Below are 26,796 nucleotides of genomic sequence, written 5' to 3' on the forward strand. Positions count from 1 at the left end.
ATTGTGAATATTAATATAATAGTAAATTACATTAATGGTAATTTGTTACAAATGGTCAATGAAGCTAGAGTCCTGGTATGATGGTGGATTGAGAGTTAAAGTTTAGGCAGTCAAACTGTCTAAACTTTAACTGTCATATCATTAATTTCTCATATCGGATAACTGCAGTGTTGAAGAAGATACAGAAAGATACAGATACCTTATTCCTAAAAGTTAGAGAACTAACTTTCAGGCATAAGGATGTTATTCATCCACTTTACAAGGCTTCGATAAAACCACATATCAGCTATTATGCTCAGATATAGCCACTGTTCAGAGGAGATGAGGATACAGTTGAAAAGATCTGGCAAAAGGTTGTGGAACTGTGCATATGACGATAGCTGAGGGAATGTGGTTTTCACAGAAAAAGAAGAAAGTAGATATTATAGAAGCACATATGTTGGTAAAGGAATCTTACAGTATAAACACAAGTGATCTTTTACAGCTCATGGAAGATGGGGAGTCTCAGAATCATCCCTGGAAACTTAGTGAGGTTGTAGTTTCAAATCATGTGAGATCTAGATTCTTCTAATTTTTCTTTAATAATGTTATTTATATGTAGTAAATATCCATCCTTCTACATCAGTAAATTTAAGTGTTAATTTAGAAATATAATTTCTAAATTTTAAGGGGAAAACTGTTGTATTTCAAAAGATTTTTATCCTATTACTGATTATGTTATTTTCCAAGTTTAATATGGTCTTTAACAATGTAAATAACAAGTATTTACATATGAACATTACTAATGATTTTTCAGAACCTTCGGGATGCTCTTGATTGTATTTATGATGCCCGTGTGCCTCAGATGTGGCTGAAGATATCTTGGGAATCAACTACTCTGGGTTTCTGGTTCACTGACCTTCTAGACAGGAACAGACAGTTCTCTACATGGATAGGTAAAGGGAGACCAGATGTATTCTGGATGACTGGCTTCTTCAATCCACAAGGTTTGGCTGTATTATGATTATTCAAAATAAGCTGAAGTTTGCAGTGTAAACCATATTAAAGTTAATCAGTACAAAGGTCCAGTGCACACTTCATTATCAATCCCATGAATTTTTCACAGTTATTAGTAGTGATACAACAGAGACAAAGTTCCTTGAGCCAGAAGTCCAAACACAACTCACAGAAGATTAATCCTGTTACAACTTAACTTCAGTTGTATTCATGACCTGACGCTTCCTATAATACACAACACACTTCCTTTTGGATGTATACTGTTCAAAAGGAAGAGTGCTATGCATTATGGAATACTAAGGCAATTAATTTAAATTAACAGCCTCTATATACAAGTAGCCTAAGTGTGAAGATACTTCATATGCAAACCTTGTTTTCTTATGCTCGGGTAAAGGATTAAGACAATATGATTTTTGGTTTATTATAATTAACTTCAATTGTTGGAAAGACTGTGGTTTTCTGTTTTTACAGATATGTAGAGGATATACTTCCTCATTATCCATATGGAAATATCAATTATTTGCCAGTGATGCAAAGCTAGGAAGAACAGTAATTAATGAAGATGATGCAGAGATTTTGCAGGATGACTTAAATAGACTGGCAGTATGGGCAAAGGATAACTGCTACCAGTTTAACATGGCCATGTGTAAGGTAGTGCATATTCAGATGAAGAGATCACAAACTGCATACTTGTCTTGTCTTAAGCTTTTCATGAACCATTGAGGTTCTTTTAGCTGTGGGCTTCACAACTGCAACCGTCTCAAGGATTAAGTGGTTGTCCCTATGCCTACTGATGTTCCTATGTCTGTAGATGCATGTGTTCACAGGGCTGGCTTGCCTTTTCTGAGGAATGAAAATCCTGAGTTTCTGAGTGAAAAAACCTCCTACCTCTGTATGAGACCAGATAAAGGTTCGTCACATCTTGGATAGGAACTGAACTCAGGTCTTTCCGACAAAGGACTACCGACCAAGCTACAGAGGCTCTACAAACTGCATAACTACATCATTATTATTGTTATTGTTATTATTATTATTATTACTAACATGAGACATCCATGGAGAGAAAAGCCTTTGTGTGATAGTGCTGGAAGTATGCACTGTCACACATAGACCACATCGGATTGTGCTTTCAACATGTTCACATTCTCCATACTATCAAGCAATGCATTCCACTCGCCAACCATGGAAAGAATCTACTCCTTAGTTCCTTGTGCACACCTTCCTCGTGATTTTCCATGAATGGCCTCTCATTCTACTTCTATCTCTTATTCTATGAAAAATTTCTTCCTCATTAACCTAGTAACAACTTATATGCCTTGATCATATCCCCACCACTCCTGTTCACCAAGCTGTGCAAATTTCATTCCTTCAATAGGTCTTTATGACCCACATACCAAAATCTAAATAATACCACGTTAGTGAATTTTGTCTGAACTCTTCCTAATATATCTTCATCCCCATCAAAAACTGGTGACCAAATCTGCACACAATAATTTGTATCTGGCTTGATCATGGACTATGCAATTTAATCATAACCTCTTTATTTCTGGTCAAAGTTGTCCTCTTCATTGCCATTATTCGATGTGAGGACTTTATAAATTGTTCAGCATAACCTCTAAATTTCAGGTCACTGTTTGCCAGTATTCCCAGATACCATATTTACTTGAATATAACATGCACTTTTTTTCCCAAAAATTAAAATTAAAAAATCGTCGTGCGAGATATATGTGGGAATTTTCAGAAACTACAGTTTTTCAGGAAAAAAACTAAATTGACATTTATAATTAAATCCTCAGTATTCGTTATAATTTAAATTCCTAAAATTATTTATAAAATGAATGCATTTAAATTTTAATTATCAACATTATTTATGCGATCGGCCACCCACATTCGTTATGCAATATATTTTCAATCTTTAGCAACAAGTAATTTATAAGATTTGAGATACAATATGAACAATCCTACACAAATGACTAATGATGAGAAATGAAAGTGGAGCACAAAACAGACAGCAACGGTAGGCCAGTAGAAATAGATCAGCTATGAAGATGTGCATATGACAAGTGCTTTATACAAGAGATTGCACGACTCAACGACAAAGGCAAGCTGACAATTGTTTAGTTGAAATGCTGATTCTCTTCAACTGAATTCCAAAATATCTGAACTACCGTAACAACATTCACAACATATTTGTTAAAGTTTTAAACTATTTTCATGTTTGAGGTATATGTGAAATTACTTAATCTCTTTTTTTCATAAAGTAAAATCAAGAGTGCAAGATATATCCAAGGGCGAGTTATAAGTAAATACATAAGTATCTATGTATTTACTTAGGTATCTTCAAGGTATCTTTTACACTTTTCAACGCTGAAATGACGGTGCTCAATTGTGCAGTCTATTCAGATATTCCTGTAAGGCCACAACATATCATTATTATTATTGCAGATTGATTGTAGGAGGTTTATTCAACTGACAACATATTTTTCATCTGGAATCTTAAAATCCTTAACTCTCTTGCATTAACAACACATTCTGGTAATGTGCCATTCACTGACAATTCTCCGTGTAAAAAATCTACTCCTCAACAAACCCTTTAAATGTCTTTATCATGTCACTGCTTTCCCTCCTATTCACCAAACTCTGTAGCCTACATTTCTTCAACATCTCTTTCCATGGCTAAAATTCCAAAGTCCTGATATTGTCTTAGTCACCAATCTCTGGACCCTCCCCCATTGTTTCCACATCACACTAAAAACCAGGTGACCAAATTTGAGCACAATTGTCCAAGTGTGGTCTGACAAGTACTTTATACAGTGGAACAACCATTTCCTTATCCCTACATGTTAGAGTACTTCTTATTATAGCAGCACTACAATGTGCAGTCTTTGCAACACTTGCAATTTCAGTATACTGTCAACCATCACTCCCAAATCTCGAATCTCATTCACTTCCTGCAGTACAGCACCGTCAACATAGCACACAACCTTCTATTTCTGCACTCCAAAATGCAACACCTTGTGTTTATTAATATTAAAAGTACTGCCTCACTCCTTTGTCCAAGTCAAAAATCTATTCACATCTTCCTGAAGGGAATTAACATCAGTAGTGCTGCTACTTGTCAAACTAGAGTGGATGGGGGTTGGATATTAGATTAGTGCATTGGATCAAAGACTGGCTATCTGATAGGTATCAGCAAGTTGTGTATAGGGGAGAAATATCCAGGAAGAGGAAAGTCACTAGTGGTGTATCAGAGGATCTATTTTAGGACTATTGCTGTTTAACTTGTATGTAAATGATATTGGCAAAGATTCGGATGAGAATATTCAGTTCTTTGAAGATGATACAAAGTTCAGAGGAACTACGAGGCATAGAGAAGATGTTGTTGGCCTTACAAGAAGACTTGAATAGATTGAGTGAATATGGGAAATGAGGATGCAAGTTCAATGTTGTATAATGTAATTTTTTAAAATTTGGGAAACAAAGATGGAATATAGAATTTATGCTTGGTGCAGGTATATTGTTGGAGGTGGAGGAAATAAGAGATCATGGGGTGATATTGGAATCTGAAGACTATTACACTTTTTTTATATAATGTTCGTCGAGTAGCTTTATTTTATTATCCTACATGTTTCGCCAATTTTTTTCTATCGGCATCTTCAGGGAATACAAACTAGTAAGCTATATGAAGGTAACAGACTAGGTTATAACTGATGGTTCTAATTCATACAAAAAATTAGTATTGATAGAAAAAAATTGGCGAAACATGTAGGATAATAAAATAAAGCTACTTGACGAACATTATATAAAAAAAGTGTAATAGTCTTATAAATAATAGTCAAGAAAAAATTCAACACATTGGAATCTGAAATTTATGGTCTGCATTGCCAAAATTGTGAGGACAACACAAAGAATTCTGGGAATGATGAGGACACTGACTTGTAGAAGTATAGAGATTCTTGTTCTATTGTATAAGGCTTTGATTAGGCTACACGTGGACTACTGTGCACAGATTTGTTCACCTGGTTTTCAAAAGGAAGAAAAGACGTTGGAAAGGGTCCAGAGGCGACTGACTAAAGTAGTTTCTGATCTCTGGAATGTCAAATATGACACTGCAGAGTCTGGTGGGTAGGAGGAGGGGTGATATGATAAAGACCTACAAGTTGGTAAGGGGTTGTTATAGGATCAATATTGGAGAGGTTTTACAGAAAACGGTGGGAGATCTGGGGAGAACAAGAGATCATTGGAAGCTCTATAAGGAGAGTGTCAGTAAGGGAGTGAGAAGCAGGTTTTTTTCATGCAAAGTTGTGAATGATTGGGATGCCTTACCTGAGAGTGTGGTGTCTGCAGAGAATTTGAGTGTGTTTTAAGGTGCAGCTGTGTGTGTATGATGAGCTGTGTGTATGACAAAAGGACCTCCTAGATCAGTCTTTGACTCCATGGGGTCTTGGGATAATAATAATAATAATACTTATAATTCTTCCCAACTTTCCATCATCAGCAAACTGAAGATCTCCTAGTAAGTCTATATGATATATTTTGCAAACAAGTTAAACAGCTGGGACCCAAGAACAGAACCCTGATGCATTCCACTGGTTACCCTCCTCTTCTGAGACACTGCTCCATCATACACAACTTGCTGGTATCATTCAGAAAACACAACCTGTAATAATGTATCTAGTTAATATACTATCTATTCCCCATATACTAGCTGTAGCTTATACAATAACTTATCACGTTTGCAAAATCTAAGAATATCACTGCATGAGTCCTTATTGCTGTCTCAGTTCCGCATCATTATCTAAAAACAGACATATCTCCAGTTAAACCAGTCTCAATAATCATTAATACACAAGTAAAACAACGATGACCCAAAATAGATTCCTGTGGTATGCCACTAGTGAATTTCCTCTTTCAGAAAACAGTGCCTCCATACACAACTTGCTAATATCGATCTGAAAACCAATCACCTATCCAGTCCATTAATATAGTATCTAATCCCTTCCATTTTAGTTTAGTACTAACTTCTCTTGTGGCAATCTATCAAAGACCTTTGCAAATAACATGCATGCACCTGTATGTCCATCTCCCTTTTCAAAGCAATTGTCACTTTTTTGTAATACATAAGCTAATTGGTAAAATGTGACCTCCATTTAACAAACTCATGCTGATGATCATATGTAATACTGCTGATATCAACCCACTTCTTCATCCTAGCTCTCTCCAACACCTTAACCACATGGGAATGATAGAAGAGTAGGGAATAGCAGTAGAAGAGAAGGAATGAGAAAGATGTATGGGAATGATAGAAGAGGAGAGAATAGGAGCAGTAGAAGAGAGGGAATGAGAGAAAGTTATGAGAATGATAGAAGAAGAGATAATAGAAAGTCAGAGAGAGGGAATGAGAATGTGAGGGAGTGCTGGAACCAGGGATAGAGTGATGCCAGGACAGCAGGTAAGTAGGGGAACACAGAGTGAAAGAGTTAGAGGAAAAAGAAAGAGAGAGCGTGAGGAATGCAAGTGAGCAATCAAGGAACAGAGTGGTAAGAACTGAACTGTGATGTATGGAGACTCGATGATTCGAGGGGTGCAAGATAGGATGCCAGAGGAGTGTGGCAATTAAGTGGGATGAAAGGGTGGGTGAGATGATTGTGATGGTGAGCACGAATGACTTGTTCCTATTCTATTCCCTCAACTATACGGCTGATGGGGGTAGCTATATGCTACCATACTAGGGAAATGACTATGAGCAAGGTGGTTTCCCGTTGCCTTCCTTGCCATACTATATCCTATAATTGGATCCTGTATGTTCACAGGGCTGGTTTGCCTGTTTGTGGGATGAAAAACCCCAGATTAACTGGTGTAAAAAACCCTGCTGTCCATGCCCAAGACCAGCTAACTTGTCTATGGCTGACGAAAATCCTTAAGCTCCTCACATCGCCAATGGGAATCGAACCTAAGACACTTCATCCCCAGGCATATGGTTGTGAAGTGCAAAGCCACTAGGCTTACCATGCAGAATGACTTGGGAGCACTGTAAATCGGTGGCAAGAGATCTGAGATTCTTGCTTGAGGTTGTACAAAAGAAAATGCAGAGAGGAAAGATTGTATATGTGTGTGTGTGTATTGCCCACATATGATAGTCATGAGCTGAGCAGAAGAGCAGTAATAATGAATAGCATAATAGCCAAAAGGTGTCAGAAGAGAGGATTGGATGATATGGTAGTGGATGCTTTGAGGGCATTTTAGGACAGAAAGGAACTGTATGTGAGAGACCGCTTGCATTTGAATGAGGAAGGACATAGACATCTGGAGAGATTGCTGTTTTCTGAAGGAGTCGGTGTGTCAATGCAGCGAAACTATTATTCCCAGGGTGGATGGTAGCAGGAGTGCCCTTTTATGGGAATGGGTGCTTGGGGGGAAGGGGGACGACATTGGGTAACACTGAGTCCAGTGGGGGTCTGGAGGGAATAATGATAGGTATAGAAGCAGTGACATTTTTATGCTTTATACTAATGCCAGGAGTATCCGGAATAAAGGAGATGAATTGGTGGTGCTGATAGCATCAGCCTGGCCAGAGATTATTGGGATTTCTGAGACATGGTTGACGGAAGATGATATGATAACAGGAATAGAAGTAGCAGGGTACAGCTGTGGTGGAGTACTGCTTATGATAAGTCATGACTTACGTCCTCAAAGAGTGGTGGCTTTGGAAGGCAGTGACACTAATGGTTTTGAGAGCATATGGTGTGAGGTAGAGGTGGGCAAGACTGGATATTTAGTGGGGTGTTGCTACAAACCAAGGAGCACAGAGGGTGGAGAGCAGGAGATGTTTAGGCAGTTGAGCTTGGCAAGTGCAAGAAGTAGAATTATAGTTATGGGAGATTTTAACTACAGCAGTATAAGCTGGGAAGAGGAAAATGCATGTAGTAATAAGGGAATGGAATTTCTAGAATTCTTGAGGAACAAATGTCTTAGGTAGCATGTAATAGAGGGGACAAGAGTTTTGGATTTGGTCATAGCATCAAAAAAGCTGATAATAACTGAGATGACATCTTCCCCCATCCCCCCACCCCACCCTGCAGTTGGAGAGAGAGAGAGAGTGACCATGTGGTTTTGACTTGGAAGGTGAACAGACATGCAAGAGTATCAAAGAAAAGGGAACGTATGTGGAATTATAAGGCGGGTGATTATAATAGTCTTAGGTATTAACTTGGGGCAGTTCCATGGAGGACAGAATTGGATGGCCAGGATATCATTAGTGCTTGGGAAATTGTGAAGGAATATTTGTTAGCAGCAATAATAAGCTGTATTCCAAATGAAGAAGAGGACACAATTTGGTGTAAAATAATATCAAACAGCAGGTGAAAAAGGGATTATGGAAGAGATATAAGGAGAGGGATGGAGTGCAGATGCATGAAAAATATAAGACTCAGGCCAGGAGAGTGACTAGTATGGTGAGGAAGGCAAAACTGAAATATGAAAAGAGATTGGCACTAAGATCCAAAGAAAATCCTAGGGAATTTTTTAGCTATGTGGTCAGTAGCAGGAGAAATGATTGTGGAAGAATGACATTGTGGGATAAAAATGGGAATAGAACTGATGCAGAGGACATAGTGGAGTTGTTCAATCAACACTTTATTGGAGTATTTCATCCTGGAGAAGTAGGTTTTAATACTACAGGGATAGGGCAGGTTCAAGGTTTGGAGGTGCATAAATCCCAAATCTGACAAACTTCAGAATACTGTTCTCATGTTATTAAGATAGGAATAAAAGAGTGTGATGGAAAGCAGACACTCTCATTCACCACATAACTAATAAAGATGGATGAGAGATTACCAGCTGTATACCACATTGCTGGAACTGTACACGAGGATACTGATGAAGCCTGTAATTTGGGAGTGTTAAGGGATAGGGAGTTAAAGTTTAGGGAACATATAGCAAAACTGGCTAAAACAGATCATCAAATTACATGCTTATTGAAGAATACTTTGACGAGCAGAGACAAACAGGTTATTGGTCTTCTTTATCAAGCATTTAATAAAACCCAATCTTGTCTACTGCACAGAGATCTGGTGCCGGGGTTTCTTGGTGATGAGGAAGAGATGGAGAGGATTCCGAGGCGAGTGACCAAGACAGTAGCAGATCAATGGAATGAACCTTACGAGAACAGGTTAAAGATTTGTTAGTTATAGGAACTAGTAGATAGGCAGAAAAGGGATGATATGATTGAGACATACAAATTACTGACGATTTTTACAAAATTAATTCAGAGGAGATTTTTCAGAACAGGTCTTATGGTGATGGGAGAAGTAGGAACCACCCATGGAAACTGAGTAAGAGTGTAGTTAGCAAGGGTGTTATAACTAAGTTTTTTGCTTGGAGAGTGGTGAATGAGTGGAATAGGTAGCCAGAGTCTGTTCTGGATGCTATGATTGTGAATGAGTTCATAGCAAATTATGATAGTGCTTAACAATATGTTTTTTATTGTTAAGCATTATTATTATGGACTCCTTTGAGTAGCCCATAATAATAATAAGAAGAAGAAAATAGAAGGATGGATAGAATATTTCAAAGAGATAATGAAGAGAGAAAAACTTTAAGGAAATTTAAATACCAGAAAGAAAAGAAAAAATATGAAAAATTGACACTAAAGAAATAAAAAAAAAAGTGAAATACAAAAAACACTTAAAGAATGTAAAAATGGAAAAGCAGTTGGCAGAGACAGTATACCAAATGAACTATTCAAAGCAGATATAGATTTACAAGGGTGGTCTGAAAAGTTCTCGGCCTCGACCATAGCTGGCAGCACTATCAGCAAGTTTTTTTTTTTTTCTAAGTTGGTATATCTTTCATAAGCATCCATGTAAAATTGCAAGTCATTCTATCAAGTAGTTTGTTTTATACAGCAGTCTGAAGCAAAAGTGTTGTCTCCCTTGAAATGGATAAAATTGAGTATCGTGAGGTTATAAAATTACTTGTAAAAGAAGGTTTAATGCCAAAAGAAATTCCGAAGTTCATAAAAGTTTATGGGCACTCTTCGCCTTTGTTTTTGACAATTAAGAAATAGGCTGCTGAGTTTAAACATGGCTGTGCCAGCCTTGAAGATGATCCACATGAAGGACGTCCAAAAAGTGTAACAACAACAGAAATCATTGATCAAGTGAACGATATTTTATTAGATGACTAGCGAGTCAAAGTGCATGAAATTGCTGAGATTATACACATTTCAAAAGAATGTGTAGGATATATTTTGCATGAAGAATTGCATATGAAAAAGCTTTGCGCAAGATGGGTGCTGCGCTTGCTCACAGCAGATCAAAAACGAATTCACATGAAAATCTCTGAACAGTGCTTGAAGCATTTTAATAAGAATAACACTGATTTTGTGCATCGATTTATTACTATGGATGAGACTTGGATTCACCAGTACATACCAGAATCCAAACAGCAGTCAAAACAGTGGACAGAAACCAAGTTTTCAGTGCCAAAGAAGACGAAGTCAGTTCCATCAGCAGGAAAGGTCATGGCATCGGTGTTTTGGAATGCTAAAGGCATTTTGTTTATTAATTATCTTGAAAAGGGTAAAACAATAACCTGGGAATATTATTCTGATCTTTTAACCAGACTAAACGAAAAAATTCGTGAGAAAAGACCCAGTTTGCAGAAGGAAAAAAATCATCAGGACAATGCACCTGTCCACAAAAAAGTTTTGGTAATGGGAAAATTAAGGGATCTGCACTATGAATTGTTGAAACATCCATCCTATTCCCCAAATTTCGCTCCCTCTGAATTCTATCTCTTCCCCAAACTAAAACTCTTCTTTACTGGTCAGCGTTTTTCTTCAAATCAAATGATTTTGATTGCAGCTGTAGAGGGGGTATTTTGCAGATCTTACTAAGAACCACTACAGGGATGGGATAATGGTGCTATAATAAATATATTAGTTTTAAGGGAGATTATGTTGAAAAATGAAAATAATTTTGAAATTATAAATTCGTTTTTTCATTGTTAGGCTGAGAACTTTCCAGACCACCCTCATAAATGTGAATATACTCTATCCATTTCCATGTAAATATACTTTAACCAAATATGGATGCAGGAAGAATGGCCAGATTAATGGAATATTGGGTTACTGATCCATATAAAAAAAAAAGAGATTTAAATGGTTGCAATGATTGGAGGGGAATATTATTATTAAACTGACAAGAATTCAAAAACTAAGAGAAACACAAGGAAGATTTAGAGCCAATTGGTCATGTATAGATCAAATATCAACACTAAGAATAATAATAGAACTCAGTAGAATGACAGTCAAATCATTATATCAACTTTGTTGATTCTGAGAAAGCTTCTGACAGCATTGACAGAGAAGCAATATGAAAGTTAATGTCATATTATGGTTTACTTTGCAAAATTATCAACATATTTAAAATTTTTATTAAAAATATAAAATACAATTCATACACAATGGAAAACTTACAGAACTTGCAATTAAAACAGGAGTTAGATAGGGCTACATTCTCCCCAACAATATTTCTTATTGTTGTACTCTAGGTTATGAGAAATGCCATGTAAAACAAAAGAAATACAGTTTCATTTAATAGACAGCTAGATGACCTGGTTTATGCAGGTGATATATGTTTACTGGCACACAACAACACATGAAGACAAAACAATAAAACTCAATCAATAAGTGTTGATTATTGGATTAAGAATAAACAAAATGGAAATAATGAAAATCAATAATGTACTAAAAGAAGACATAGTACTGGATGGTCAAATTTCAGAAACAGTGGAGAACTTTAATTACCTAGGATCGTTAATAAATAAACAAGAAAGAGAAGAGAAAGATATAAAACCTAAGATACTGAGAGCATAAATTATTTTTAAGAGAAAATATAGAGACCAAAGCAAATAGTAAAAATCAAAATCAAGTTATTGGCGAAGATATGGATAGAGATATTCAGTTGTTTTCAGATGATGCAAAGTTGGGACGAACTATGAACAGTAGAGAAGATGTTGTGGCCTTACAAGAAGACTTGAATAAATTGAGTGAATGGGCACTGGAATGGGGATGCATCGATGTTGCAAAATGTAAGGTTTTAAAATTTTAAATATATGAAGATGGGATATAGAATTTATGATTGGTGGGGATATATTGTCGGAGGTGGAGGAAATAAGAGATCTTGAGGTGGTAGTGGATATATCTTGGGGTGATAAGGATCTCAAATTGTGAGGACAACACAGAGACTTCTGGGAATGATGTAGTAGGAAGATTTTTTTTCCATTGTATAAGGCTTTGATTAGGCCACACATGGACTACTGATATGGTCACCTGGTTTTCAAAAGGACGAAGAGATGTTGGAAAGGGTTCAGAGGTGATTGACTAAGTAGTTTCTGATCTCAGGAATGTTGAAGATGAGGAAAGGTTGAGAAGATGCAATTTAGAGTGTAGTGGATAGGAATGATATGATATGATATAAGAGGGATGATATGATAGAGACCTACAAGTTAGTATGGGGTTGTGATAGGATCAATGTTGGAAAGGTTCTACAGAAAACAGTGAGAGATCTGGGGAGAACCAGAGGTCATCCCTGGAACTGTATAAGGATGGTGTGAGCTGAGGAGTGAGAAGAAGGTTTTTTGCATGCAGAGTTGTGAATGATTGGAATGCCTTACCTGAGAGTGTCTATAGAGTATTTGAGTGTATTTAAGGCACGGTATGATGAGCTGTGTGTATGATAACAGGATCTCCTAGATGAGTATTTGACTTCATGGAGTAATAATACAAATATCAAATCAGTTCTAATCTATGCATCAATATCTGCTATCCAGGAGGGAGAATAAGGAAGATAATTCAGACTTAGAACATGAGAAGAAAATGAGTAAGAGAATTAATGATTGTGGGGGGGGGGTCAAATGATTTAAGTGGACATAAGGAGAATGTATAGGCAAATATAAAGAGGTTATTTAGAAAAATGAAAGATAATAGTATACCGGGAAAGGTTGTCAGCATGTTGCTGAGGTATGACAATGATGAGTTGAGATGGAGAGACAGAATCATGAATGGTATGCTGGCAGAGTTGTGGGACAAGAAGGGAATACAGTTTGAGGGAAGAATGGAATTATACAGGCATGATTAGTTGCATTTGAATGGCTTTAGAGTGAGTGCATTGTAGAAAGTGTTGCTAGATTTGAAGTGCAGTGTGTGATGCAAGCAAGAGATCAGAAGTAAGAGATGAAGTGAAAGATCAGGAGAGTGATATTGAAGAGACAGAAGCACTTGACAGCTCCGTAGTAGTAGTGTGAGATATGAAGAGAGAATGTCAATGCAAGAGGAACAGGAAACTTGGGAGGGGGGGGCATCCGGGTGGACAGGGAGACATAACATAGGGAGAGTGGATGTCGGAAATAGCAGTGAATGTATGTATGGAGATGATCAGCATAGATATGACTGGTAATTAGTTTACGGAATTAGCAACGCATATAAAGTATATTAATTAAAGGTAACTTTAATAAATAACGAAATATAGAAGTTATTCATTAAAGTTACCTTTAATTAATATACTTTATATGCGTTGTTAATTCCGTAAACTAATTACCAGTTATGTCTGACCAACGTATAAGCCTTGCTACTAGAATCAGCATAGATATGGAAATCGGAGGTGGGGAATTTGAGACTGAGTGGACATATGTGGTAAGTGGAGATAAAGGTGATTGGGCAAGGGCAGATGTAGTGGGAGAATCACAACCAACCAGTGGCTTGGATAGGACTGGTTATAGACCTAAAATTGAACTGCTGTGTTTGTTTACAAATGCAAGAAGTATCAGAAATAAGGGAGGTGAAATGATTTCATTGATTGAGTTTATTTGCCCCAAAATCATTGGAATAAGTGAAACATGGTTGAATGAAGATGATATCCTGATGGGAATAGAAATAGAAGGACATGGTATTTTTTGCAAGGATAGAAAGGACAAGAAGGGTGTGGGGTGCTACTGATAATAGCAGAGGAATTAAGTCCACATAAGTTAGATATGAAAGAGAGAAATAATGGCAATGGTTATGAGGTATTGTGGTAAAGTGGAGGTTAACAGGAAGACATATTTACTTGGTTGTTGCTACAGGCCCAGAAATATGGAGGGTGGTGATGAAGAAATGCATAAACAACTTGGATTAGTGAACAAAGAAAGGATAATTATTATGGGTGATTTTAAGTATTGCAGTATAGATTGGAATGAAGAGATAGTGGCAAGAGGAAGTTTGGGAATAAGAAAAATGAATTCTCAAGTTCTTGAGAGATAACTATCCCAAGCAGAATGTAAAGGAGGGCATGGGTGGATCCAGAGTTTTAGATCTAATCATTTCATCAGAGGATGTAATTCTGCATGTCGTTTTGCACTTTTCTCCAGTTGGTGAGAGTGATCACTTGGGTTGTGGCTACCCATAATGCAGACTTCTGTGAGGAATGGATATATGTGGAAGTACAAGGTGATTATGATTATGACAGCTTAGAAGACAGCTTGGAGTTATAGCATGAAATGAGGAGTCGAGTGGTAAAGAAATAAATGCTGCTTGGGAACTGACAAAGAAATACATAACAGCATCAATGTTTGATTGTATTCAGAAGGTCAAAAGGCTGAATAAGGTAGATGTAAAATGGTTGAATGAGGGGCTTAAGCATGAAATTTGGAAGAAGGTACTTTAGTACAAGAAGAATAATGGCAACAATTTAGTTACATGAAGAGTATAAGCTAGGAGAGTGACTCAGGTAGTAATGACAACAAAAGTGCAATATGAGCAAAAATTAGCAAATCAGGCAAGGAAAAATGCTTGATTTTTTAGATAAGTGGGAAATAAAAGGAAAAATGATTATGGTAAGATGATGCTAATAGATGAAATGGTAGAATGATAACTGCTGCAAAAGACGTCATTGAGGTATTCAATTATCAATTTATAAGGGTGTTTCATCCGTCAGGGTGCAAGCATGAAGAACTTAAGTGTAGAGGACATAGGAGAGGATGGCTTAATTGTGTGTAAGTAGGAGGTTTTCGAGGAAATAAATAACCCTGAAGGCAATAAGGTGATAGGATTTGGTTATGCGTCACCAGACATCTGAAGCGAATGTTCCAGAGAATTGACAGTAGTATTGGCATGCCAGTTTAATAAGAGTCTTACAACAGCACAGATTCCAATTGGATGGGAAGAAGGTAAAATTGTTCCACTGCATAAAAGTGGTCATAATGCTGTGGCTAGAAATTATAGCCAATCTGTATATCTGGAGTTGTGATCAAGGTACTATAGAGATTGGTGAGAAGAAGGATACACAAAAGAGTTGATAACAGCAGTATTCTCTGTCATTATCAGCATGGGGTTTGTTAAAGGGAAATCATAGGGCGCCTAATTAGGACTTTAGTCTTTGTGTTGCTGCTACAATTTTGTTAAACTAGTCTGCTGATTACGCCATGTTGCTGTAGTCTTGCATATTGTGACAAACTGCTGTGCTCTGAAGATGCTGGTCATAACACCAGCGGAATATCAGCAATAAGTCAATAAATTATTATTTAGTTATCACTTTGTGTTCTGATATATACCGTCAAAAATGAAATAACATGTACGATGAACACATAAGCCTTTCTACACTTTTAACATTGTACAGTCCTGACACATCTTTGTTATCTGCCTTTGTACCGTTTCCACAGTTAATTTATCCCCTTCAAATCCTGGAGACCAGATCTGTAAACAATAATCTAAATGTGTTCTGATCAGGGTCTTATACAACGGAATGATAACTCTTTTATCCCTGCAGGTCAGCGTTATTCTCATTATTGAAGCAATCCTCTGTGTTACCTTCACCACCTTTGCAATATGTCCCTTGAATTTTTTCAGGTTTCTATCAATCATTAACACCAGATCTCTTGTCTCCCCTACTTCCTCCAGTTTAACTCCTTCCATAGAGTATGCAGCATCCCATCGATGTTTCCCAAACCTCAAGACCTTACATTTTGCTGCATTAAACTGAAACCCCCATTCATTTACCCATCTATCTAGCTTATTTAAATCCTCTTGCAGGGCTACCACATCTGCACTATTACTAATAATCCTTCCCAGCTTCGCATCATATGCAAACAACTGAATATCCCCTTGCAATTCACGGACAATGTCATTGATATAAAGGTTAAATAATATAGATCCCAGTACTTAGCCTTGTGGAAATCCCACTCTGCCTCTTTGATATTGCTCCACCATACACAACTCTCTAATACCTATCATAAGCCATTCCTGAATTCAGTTGACCAATCTGACATCCAGACCCACGTGCTGCAACTTGAATATCAGTTTATCATGTGGAACCCTCTCAAATGCCTTTGCTAAGTCTAGGAAAATGGCAGTATATGCCTTTCCCTCATCTAATGCTCTTGTAACTTTATTATAAAAGGCTAGCATATTGCTAAAACAAGAGCAGCACCCCGTTCACAAATCCATGTTGACTCTCACAGATAACATTACCCTCATCTGCCCAATGCTGTATATGGTTATATGGTCCCTTACTACTTTCCCCAAGATCTACTAACTACTGATGACACACAAACTGGCCTATAATTAGACACTTTCCAGTCTGCTACCACCCTTATGTAATGGCATTATCTTACCTACCTTCCATTCCATGGGCACCTTTCCCACAGCCAGACTTTCATTGAAAAGCCAGGTCAAAGGCACTGTCATTTCCCTAGCACATTCTCTCAAAATGCGTGGTGAAATACCATCCAGTCCCACAGCTTTACTGACATCCAAAGTACTCAGTATTTGGAACACACTCTCCTCCTGCACCTATAAACCTCAAACATGCCCTATCCCTCTAGTATTCAATTTGACTCTCCAGGATGAAATACTCCAATAAAGTGTTCATTGAACAATTCCACTATGTCCTCTGCATCAGTCACTCTATTCCCATTTTTATCCCACAATGTCATTCTTCCACAATCATTTCTCCTCCTACTAGCCACATAGCTAAAAAATTCCCTAGGATTTTCCTTGGATTTTAGGGCCAATCTTTTCTCATATTCCAGTTCCGCCTTCCTTGCCATGCTAGTCACTCTCCTGGCCTGGGTCTTATATTCTTCATGCATCTTCTCATCACCTGTCTCCTTATATCTCTTCCATAGCCTCCTTTTCGCATGCAGTTCCTGTTTAATATTGTTTGTCATCTACTTTATTCCAAATTGTGTCCTCTTCTTCACTCATAGAATACAGCTTACCATTGCTGCTAACAAATAATTCTTCACAATTTCCCAAGCACTAATGATATCCCAGCCTTCCAATTCTTCCCTGCATGAAACCTCTCCAAGTTGACGTCTAAGACTGTTATAATCACCTGCTTTATAATTCCACACACATTCCTGTCTCTTTGATACTCCTGCATGTCTATTCATTTTCCAAGTCAAAACCATATTTTCACTCTCTCCAAATGGTGGGAGAGATGTCATCTCATTTATTATCAACTCTTCTGATGCTATAACCAAATCCGAAACTCTTGAACCTCTTGTTCCCTCTGTTACGTGTTGTCTAAGACATTTGTATCTCAAGAATTTTAGAAATTCCATTCCCTTATTGCTACATGCATCTTCCTCTCCCCAATTTATACTGCTGTAGTTAAAATGTCCTATACCAATCATTCTTATTGCACTTGCCACGCTCAACTGTCTCAACATCTCCTGGTCCCCACCCTCTGTGCTCCTTGGTCTGTAGCAACACCCCACTAAATATCCTGTCTTGCCCACCTCCACCTCACACCATATGCTTTCAAAATCATTAGTGTCACAGCCATCCAAAGCCTCCACTCTTAGAGGAGATAGGTCGTCACTTATCATAAGCAGTACTCCAATACCACCACGCTTTCCCTTCCTATCCTGCCCAAAAAATGCTGTACCCAGCAACTTCTGTTTCTGTTATTATATCCTCTTCTGTCAACCATGTCTCGGTGATCCCAATAATCTTTGGCCAGGCTGATGCTATCAGTGCCACCAATTCCTCTCCCTTATTCCGAATACTCCTGGCATTAGTATAAAACAAAAAAATGCCATTGTTTCTATACCAGCATTATCACTTCTAGACTCCACTGGACTCAGCGTTACCTGATATCTTCTCCCAAGTACCCATTCCCACAAGAGGCCATCCACACTGGGACACACTGACTCGTTCAGAACAGCTATCTCTCCAGATGCCTACATTCTTCCTCATTCAAATGCAAGCGGTCTCTCGCATACAATTCCTCTCTGTTCTCAAACGCACTCCAAGCATCCACATATTCCAATCCTCTCTTCTATCACATTCTCGCTATTATGCCATTCAATATCACTGCTCTTCTGCTCAGCTCATCGCTCTCATTCCTAGTCAACACATACACTATCTTTCCTCTCTGTGTCTTCTTTCATATGCCCTCAAGCAAGAATCTCATATCTCTTGCTGCCCTACTTACATTACCACTCAAGTCATTTGTACCTACCATCACAATCATCTCATCCACCCTTTCACCTCTCTTAATTGCCATAGCCACACTTTCTATCATTCCTCCTGGAAAACACTCCTCACGCATCCTATCTTGAACACCACAGATCATTGAGTTTCCATACATTACACCTCTTACTACCCTATTGCTCACATGTATCCCTCACTCTCTCTCCTGTAATACTTTCTCTCTGTGCTCCCCTACTTACCTGCCTTCCTGACATCACTCCCTAGTCCCCGTGCTCCCTTGCATTTCTTTCATTCACTCTCTCCTGCTATTTCCATTCTTTCCTCTTCTATCATTCCTATATCTGACACTCATTCCCTCTCTTCCACTTATCCTATTCTCACCTCTTCTATCATTCATACAACTCTCTTCTACTGTTCCAATTCTCTCCTCCTCTATCACTCCCATAACTCTCTTATACTGTTTCTATTCTCTCTTCTTCTCTCATTCCCATAACTCTCTCTCTCACTCCTCCTCTGATTCACCTTGCATTCATCTCTTCCATTCGCCTAATCTCATCTTTCACACTTCTCATCTCATTCCCCAGATATTCCACCTGCTCTTTCAGCTTATCTATCTCTCTCTCTCTCTGTGTAAGTCAGCCACTTTTGTTTGCCATTCATCCTCCCAATTGAGGCCATCTCCTAAAACTTCAGAATCATTCAACTTTTCCATACTCCCCACTCTTATTAGTTTATTCATACTTCTCTCGTCCTCTATCATACCAGTCATCTCTCTACATGAAGAATCTCCTGTCTCTGACTCAATAAGGTCAGTTATGTTCATTTCTAAATCACCAAGTTCCTCCCATTGCCTGCATTTTGCACATATACATTTTCCGCCTGTTGAGCCAACATCTTTTCAGAATCTAATTTTACTTTCCTCATCATGGCAATCAGTGTCCTAGGCTGTTTATTTTAGTGCTCTGAACCTCGTTATCACTCTTGTCACAATATCATATCTACAATTTTCTCTTTTTATGCAACTCTTTCTTGAAAATGTTATTCACCCATTGAACTCAAATACAATTAATTCTCCTAACCTCTAGGGTTAGGAGAATTAATTGCACTCATCAGATATTGCTTATTTCAGATAATCCTTTGACTAATTCCCATGCATTTTTGATTCCCTTTCTATGGAGTTTCTTGTGCTAAGGTACTTCACTGGGCTGCCTTATCAGTTTATTATAATCACCAGCCTTACAGTTCCATAGCATTCCCTCATTAGTCAAAACTCTTATGAGTATTCTTACTTTCCAAGATAAAACTTGCAATCCTCAACAAATAAATAAATAAACAATTAAATTGTGTAATGTCTTTTATTACCTAAAGGTAGTAGTCAAGGCTCCTTTAGCCACTAACTTTAGAAAACTACTGAGCAGTCATTCTCCATTCTTCTAGCATTTACTGATAGCAAGCCTGATAACTATCAATAAATCAGAGCTTTCAGGGGAGAGAGAGAGTACAGAAACCACATGCTATCATCTCATGGCACTAAATCCTAAAGCGTATATTATTGTCTGTAATAGTGTGAATTCTACTGTCGATTTTCTTGCGATGTGGGGTTAAAAACTCGCGTTTCCAAGAGATAAACACCTGCTCTTCCTTTTCTATCCCATCTACCTCTTTCCTTTGGAACAGACATCCTCATGAAATGTTCCCAAATAACTACAACCTGTAACTCTTCAAGAAAAATGGCAATAAATGTCTATCTCAATCCTCACCTGCACCCCCCCCCCACATGCAGCATTGATGTAATCATAGGTTCTTCTAAACTATGAAATCAAATGAATGACACAGATGTACAGTATCTCCATTCTTATTTGTCATCTATATGGGTGACATTATAAAAGAAATTGGTACTGACCAAGATTTCCAATATATCTGGGTATTAGATATATCAAAATTAGCTCTTTACTTTATTGTAGTTGATGCTATATTCCTAAACAAATCCAGTACAGGTCTCCAGGATTCTTGAACTAAATTGAATAAGTGCTATAACAAATTTCATAAGAAAATCAGCAGTGGAAAGACCAAAACTGTGAAAATAGCAAAAATATGGAAAACTTCAACTGCATTTTGAATGGGGAACTGATAGAGCAAGTAAAGTATTTCAGGTGCAATTTAGGTATAATTTTTACTGACAATGGCAAATTAAATATGAAAATATACAACAGAATTAGAAAATCTGAAGTCATCATGTGGAGCCAGTTAAATAAGTTTATTTAACTCCACATCCCAGGAATATGAGATTGAATATGAGTTTAGATGAAATATGAACTAGCCAAAATACTAAATTAGTAGTATACAAGTCAGTGTGTTCAAATCAATCTTAACTTATGGATCTGAAAACTTGATTAGAAAAAAAAACAGTTAATCAAAGGCTAGAATGCAGACATGAGAGCTCTGAGAAAAATTATATGAGTCAACAGATGGCATTAATGGCAGAATCGCAATCAACATGAAGATATAGAAATAAAGATGTAGAAAGAAACTTGACAGTGTTAGCATTCAAGAATGTCTAAGCAGAGCTAATCTCAGATGGTATATGCTCACTTAAACAGAATAGGAGAAAGGTTAACAAAAGGTTCTTTGATACCAAATTGACAGGAGAAATGTCCAGAGCAAGACCAGGATCTAGATGAAATGATGCTATCACAAGTGTCCTAGAATACAGAAATATAAGATCTGACAACACTGAAGTGCTGACCAGTGACAGACTATGGAGATAAATTGTTGATAGGAGATTAGCACGAGGGTGGTTCCATAAGTTTCCAGCCTGACTAACTTTTACAAGTGATAGAAAGAAAACAAATGTCACTTTTCACTATAATCTCCCTTTACTTCAACACACTTTTCACATCTTTGAATTAACATTTCTATGCCCTTGAGAAAATAGTCTGTACTTTTGTCCAAAATTACCTAAAACTGCATATTTCACCTCATTGTCATCTGCAAATTTTCTTCCTCAAAGGTCTTTCTTCAATTTCGTGAAGAGGGTTCAATTTCGCCCAGATCTAGCACCCAGTAGTCACTGGGTGCTAGATCTGGGCTCTGTATGGCGGGAATGGGCTTTGTCCTGGTAATGTTGACGAGGAGAGAACAATTTCAGGTTTGTATTCTTCCGGTTGAGAGATTTTACAGGGATCTACAACTAGTAATTGATGAGGTGCCGAAGCAGGATATACTCATCATTGGAGGAGACTGGAATGCAAAGATTCGCAAAAATAACACGGGATGGGAAAAGGTTATGGGAAAATTTGGATATGGAGAAAGAAATGAATGTGGAGAGATGCTTCTGGAATTTGCCACGGATAACAACCTGATGATTTGCAATACCAAATTCCAACAAAAAAGATTGTTGTAGGTGAACGTGGCGCTCCTTCGATCGCAAACACAGGAATGTGATCGACCTGATATTAATAGACCAGAAACGGGGAACCTCAGTTCAACAGTGCAGATCATTCCAAGGAGCTGATATTGATTCGGACCACAGCTTAGTTATTGCAAATATAAGACTAAAACTGAAATGGATAACTCACGAAACCCTAAAATTGGTAGAAGAGAAAAGAGAACTAAAACTTAAAAGAGGATAATTCAGAGACAGCAGATGAGTTATACCATCAAAAATGCAATGAAGTACGGAAAGCAGCAAGATCTGATAAAGCCAAATGGTTGGAGGACCAGTACAAAGACATTGAACAGTACTATGGAGAACACAAAACTAGAGAGGTCTACAAACTTATAAGAAATGTCAATAGGAAGTGGCAATCAAGATCAGTAGCAGTCAAAGATGAAAATGGTAAAGTATTGATGGACAAGACAGAAATTATACACAGATGGACAAGATATTGCAGCAAACTATATAAAATATGCGCCTCTGTAGCGCAATTGGAAGAACGACGGTATATTGCGCTGTTTGATGGAATAGGCCTAAGTTCGATTCTCGTCACGATGGGAGGAATCTTTATCTGGACGATTTCAATCAAAGGTGAGTTAGCCGATCTCATACGGAGGTAGCAGGGTTTTTTCTCCCGGAAACTTGGGTTTTTCATCCCGCATACAGACAAATCGGCCATTCAGAACACACGCAATTTACAGACAAAAAATACTAGTTGTTGTGGAGGTGGGCGGTAGATGGAGATGATTCGTAGTAGAGGTTTGGTGTAGTGGTTGAGACAGTTGTAAGTGTCCTCCCGCGATGAGTCTTCGGACTCCTTGGAGGTGTCAGGAATAATAATAATAATAATAAAATCAACTAAATGATACTGCAACAGAAGTAATCAAAGAACTAAAAGCAATCTCTCCACCAGCAGAGATCTTTGAAAATGACATCTTGGAAGAGGAGGTGAATAAGGCTATAAAACATCTCAAGAACAACAAGAGTCCTGGAAATGACAACATAATAGGCAAGATGCTAAAATATGGGGCAGAATCAGTTGTAAAAGAAATATAAGCTATGTAATGAAATATGGAGATCAGGGTATGCCCCCCGAAGAGTGGGAAAAATCGGTCTTGGTTGTTCTTCATAAGAAAGGCAGTGCTTTAGAATGCACCAATTACAGAACTATTATTAATGAGTCATCTTGGCAAAGTGCTGATGAAAATACTAACAGAATGCCTGAAGGGGCATATATCTTCCGGATGAGCAAGCCGCATTTCGACAAGATCAAAATACAGTGCAACAAATACTCGCACTAAGACTAATAGCAGAGAAAGCTCAAAGAAAGAACAAAAAGATATATTGCTGTTTTGTGGACTTCGAAAAAGCATTTGATAATATTGACCAAAATATAACATGGGCTGTCTTGGAATCCTATGGTGTGGACAATAAATTGATCCGCCTGCTGAAAGATATAAACAGCCAAGCACAAACAAAAATCAAAATAGCAGGTGAGACTGGAGATTGGTTTGCCACTAGTCAAGGCACAAGACAAGGGGACCCAATATCACCAATCATCTTCATCACACACATATGGGAAGAACACTAGATAAGATTAAAGAAAAAGAAGGTGGAGGCATTTCAATAAATGGGATGAGAATAAACTACCTCTACTTTGCAGATGACATCGTCCTGATTGAAGAAGATGCAGCAAGGCTGGAACAGACATTGCAAACGCTATACACAGAAGAAAAAAGATATGGACTAAATGTCAACTTTGAAAAAACTAAAACAATGATATTCGGACAACCGGAGTTACTGAACAGAGTTACGATAGAGAGATTTCGAATGGAAAATGTGGAACATTTCACATATCTTGGATGCCACATGATGCATGACTTGGACCCCAAAAAAAGAGATAAAAATTAGAATAGCCAGAGCAACAACTATTTTAAAAGCCATGGACAAAATATGGAAGAGCCAAGCTATAAAGATGCAAACTAAACTGCGCGTTGTAGAAACCTGTATGTTCAGCAGCATGCTCTATGGATGCAAAGCCTGAGAGAATCTGAATGGAGGATATTGGCATTTGAGAGGAAGTGCTATAGAAAGATCTTGAGAATAAGCTGGATACAGAAAGTGAACAATGAGGAAATCTACAGATGAATACAACCAAAAGAAAACCTGATTCAGAAAATAATCAAAAGGAAACTATGTCTATTTGGCCATATATGTAGAATGAATGATGAGAGAAAATTAAAAACATTGCCGTTTGGAATGATTGAAGGAAAGAACAAAAGAGGAAGACCAAACAGAGAATGGGGCTATCAAATGGTGTGAAAACTCTATACACAAACTGAGTCATCTTGCACAAAATAGAATACAGTGGAAGAATCATATCAAGATGGCAGCAGACTGGCATTGCAAACTGGTTGTTGAAGATGATTCTTCCAGTTCTTACCCATCAAATGTGTGCAAAGATGTCTACATATGTAAGGCATTAGAGAAGAATAGAGATCTGCAATTGTCCAACTGTGTCAGGCAGACTGCAGACAAGACAATACAAAAGAACATACAAGTAGATTATTATGTCTATACACAAATGTTAGGAGTATCAGAAACAAAGGGATAGAGTTTGTTGCCTTAGTCAATATGTTGCAACCTTAGATTGTAGGTATTAGTGAAACCTGTCTATCAGAATCAGACCTGCTAACTATTATCGGGTGTCAAGGGTACAGTATTTTTAGGAAGGATAGAGAGGATAGGAAAAGAGGGGGCATGCTGATTCGATCAAGTTAGAGTTGAGACTATGATTGTAGTACTACTATTAACAATATTTCATGTGGCAGTGAGTTTGAGTTTGCCTCTTCTAACAACTCCTTACAACTATTTATCACGGGAGTTTCCTCCATACACAGTGAAACTGTTCAACTTTGTCATATGCAGACTAATTCATTTGTAGAAACCATCTCTTCAAACAATCGAAGGAACTGCTATAGGATAACAACTCTTTCTACTGCATGAGCCAGTGTCTACCTGGAACACCCCGAAGACTCTTTATTCTCCTCAATACAACTAGAACCTTTCTTTTGGGTATTGTATGCAGATAATATTTTCACCATCTGGCCAGAATCTGATGCATCTCTACCTACCTTCTCGACCAAGTTTAACAACCTGCACTCACACATCAATTTCATGATGGAAAAAAGTAAAGGATGAAAAATTAGCCTTCTTGGATATCCTCCTTTCTCCTTTTCCTTGCCTGTGAAGATGAGTTTACAATGAACAGATGTTGTAGGTACTCCATGTTGAGTACCTACAACATCTGTTCATTGTAAACTCATCTTCATAGGCCATTATATACAACAAGAATCATCCCATTACTTGACACAATGCAAAACTTGTTACAGACTTCATCTGAAGATAGATTAAATGCATCTCTGACACTTACAAGTAGGTCCCTAGGAACCTTGATCCTGTATGGTGAATCCCAGTTCTTTACATTGCAGGTATCTGAAGTAGTTGCAAACATCCTGAAAAAGAAGTTTAGTCCCTAATCTTCTCCTTGTTACTCTTCACAGAAGATAAATAGGACCCTCTCACTATCCCTGGTAGTTACCAGGTTCAGTATGATGCCTCATCTTGTACTTGGAACAAATAGGATATTCAGTTGAAAAATGACTGCAGAACATTAGTCTTTCATCACCCACATTAAGCCTAAAAAACTGTGCCTATCACAGCACAGAATGGACACTGACCACAATATCCTCTGGTCCAGTACAAACCTGTTATGTCATAGCAGTTTAAATTTGAGCAGTTTAAAGAGATTGCTGAAGCGCTACTACACTTCCCAAACTTTTAATTTTATTTAATTCATTTTCTTTGGGTCAATTTAAGTCATTTTAATTTAATTTATTTATATAATTATCATTATTATCTGAATGTTTTGTTATATGTTCAATTTAATTTTATATTATTTTAATGTTTTATTTTATTTTTAATTTAATTTTATTTTGTAAGCACTCATTGTATGATGGCATTCTACCACATGACTCTGATCTGCAAATAGCAATAGCATTCCATTGTTCGTGCTTCACTTGTGTTGGTGTACTTATAAACCTGTTAGTTTCAGACCAAAATATTCATGCCACCAAAATATTCTGGTGGCATAAATTGTTGCAAGAGATTAATCTAATCCATAGTAACTTTATTTTCTCAGGATTTCTAACAGCTATGAGACAAGAAGTTAGCCACAAAAACAAATGGTCTTTAGATTCTGTTATATTGCATAATGAAGTAACCAAAATGAATAAAGAAGAGGTTAAACAGCCACCAATTGTAAGTTACAGAAAATATTTGCATTATTTTATTACTTACTCATTTTTTTTTATTATTGTTTGTCTTTTGTACCAGCAAATAATGATCACAACACACAGATAAAAAAATATTCTTTAGTTTAAACAATGTTTAAAATCACTCACGTGAATCTCCATACAGTCCAAAGATTCAGTGTGGGAGGTCCACAATTACTATTACTGAGACAGTGCTTGTCATATCTCTACTTAAAGCCATTAACCAAAAAAATTATACCCCCCGCCACCATCTCTGATGACGTGCTCTACACCTTTAATACTCGTGAAGCAAAAAATCTAGTTCATGCTAACCACACTCACTCTTACACGGTTTCCAGGAATGATCCCTTGTTCTCTCTCTCTCTCTCTCTCTCTCCCCCTATCCAGTCATGTATTAGAAAATTTCTTTAGCATATGCACTATAAAAACCCATTACTGACTTATATGTTTCTGTTACTTATAGAGAGGAGTCCACAAACTAGTTACCATTTTGGTCACTTGCCTCTGAATCTTCTCCACCTCATCTCAAATAAACCCAAAACCAAATCTGTGAT

General features: G+C 37.5%; 1 protein-coding gene across 1 annotated transcript in view; it reads left to right on the plus strand.

Annotated features, from left to right (window-relative positions):
• LOC150095635 (dynein axonemal heavy chain 8-like) overlaps nt 1-26,796 on the plus strand; it is a 2,108,518-nt gene that overhangs the window by 2,050,022 nt on the left and 31,700 nt on the right. Inside the window, exons 81-82 of the mRNA XM_090409931.1 lie at nt 797-986; nt 26,110-26,228. Coding sequence (XP_090266057.1) covers nt 797-986; nt 26,110-26,228 — 309 coding nt within the window. The remainder of the gene's footprint in view (nt 1-796; nt 987-26,109; nt 26,229-26,796) is intronic.

Source organism: Typopeltis vanoorti, chromosome 20, assembly GCF_054136105.1.
Source record: "Typopeltis vanoorti isolate ZY-2024b chromosome 20, IOZ_Tvanoo_1.0, whole genome shotgun sequence".
NCBI lineage: Eukaryota > Metazoa > Arthropoda > Arachnida > Uropygi > Thelyphonidae > Typopeltis > Typopeltis vanoorti.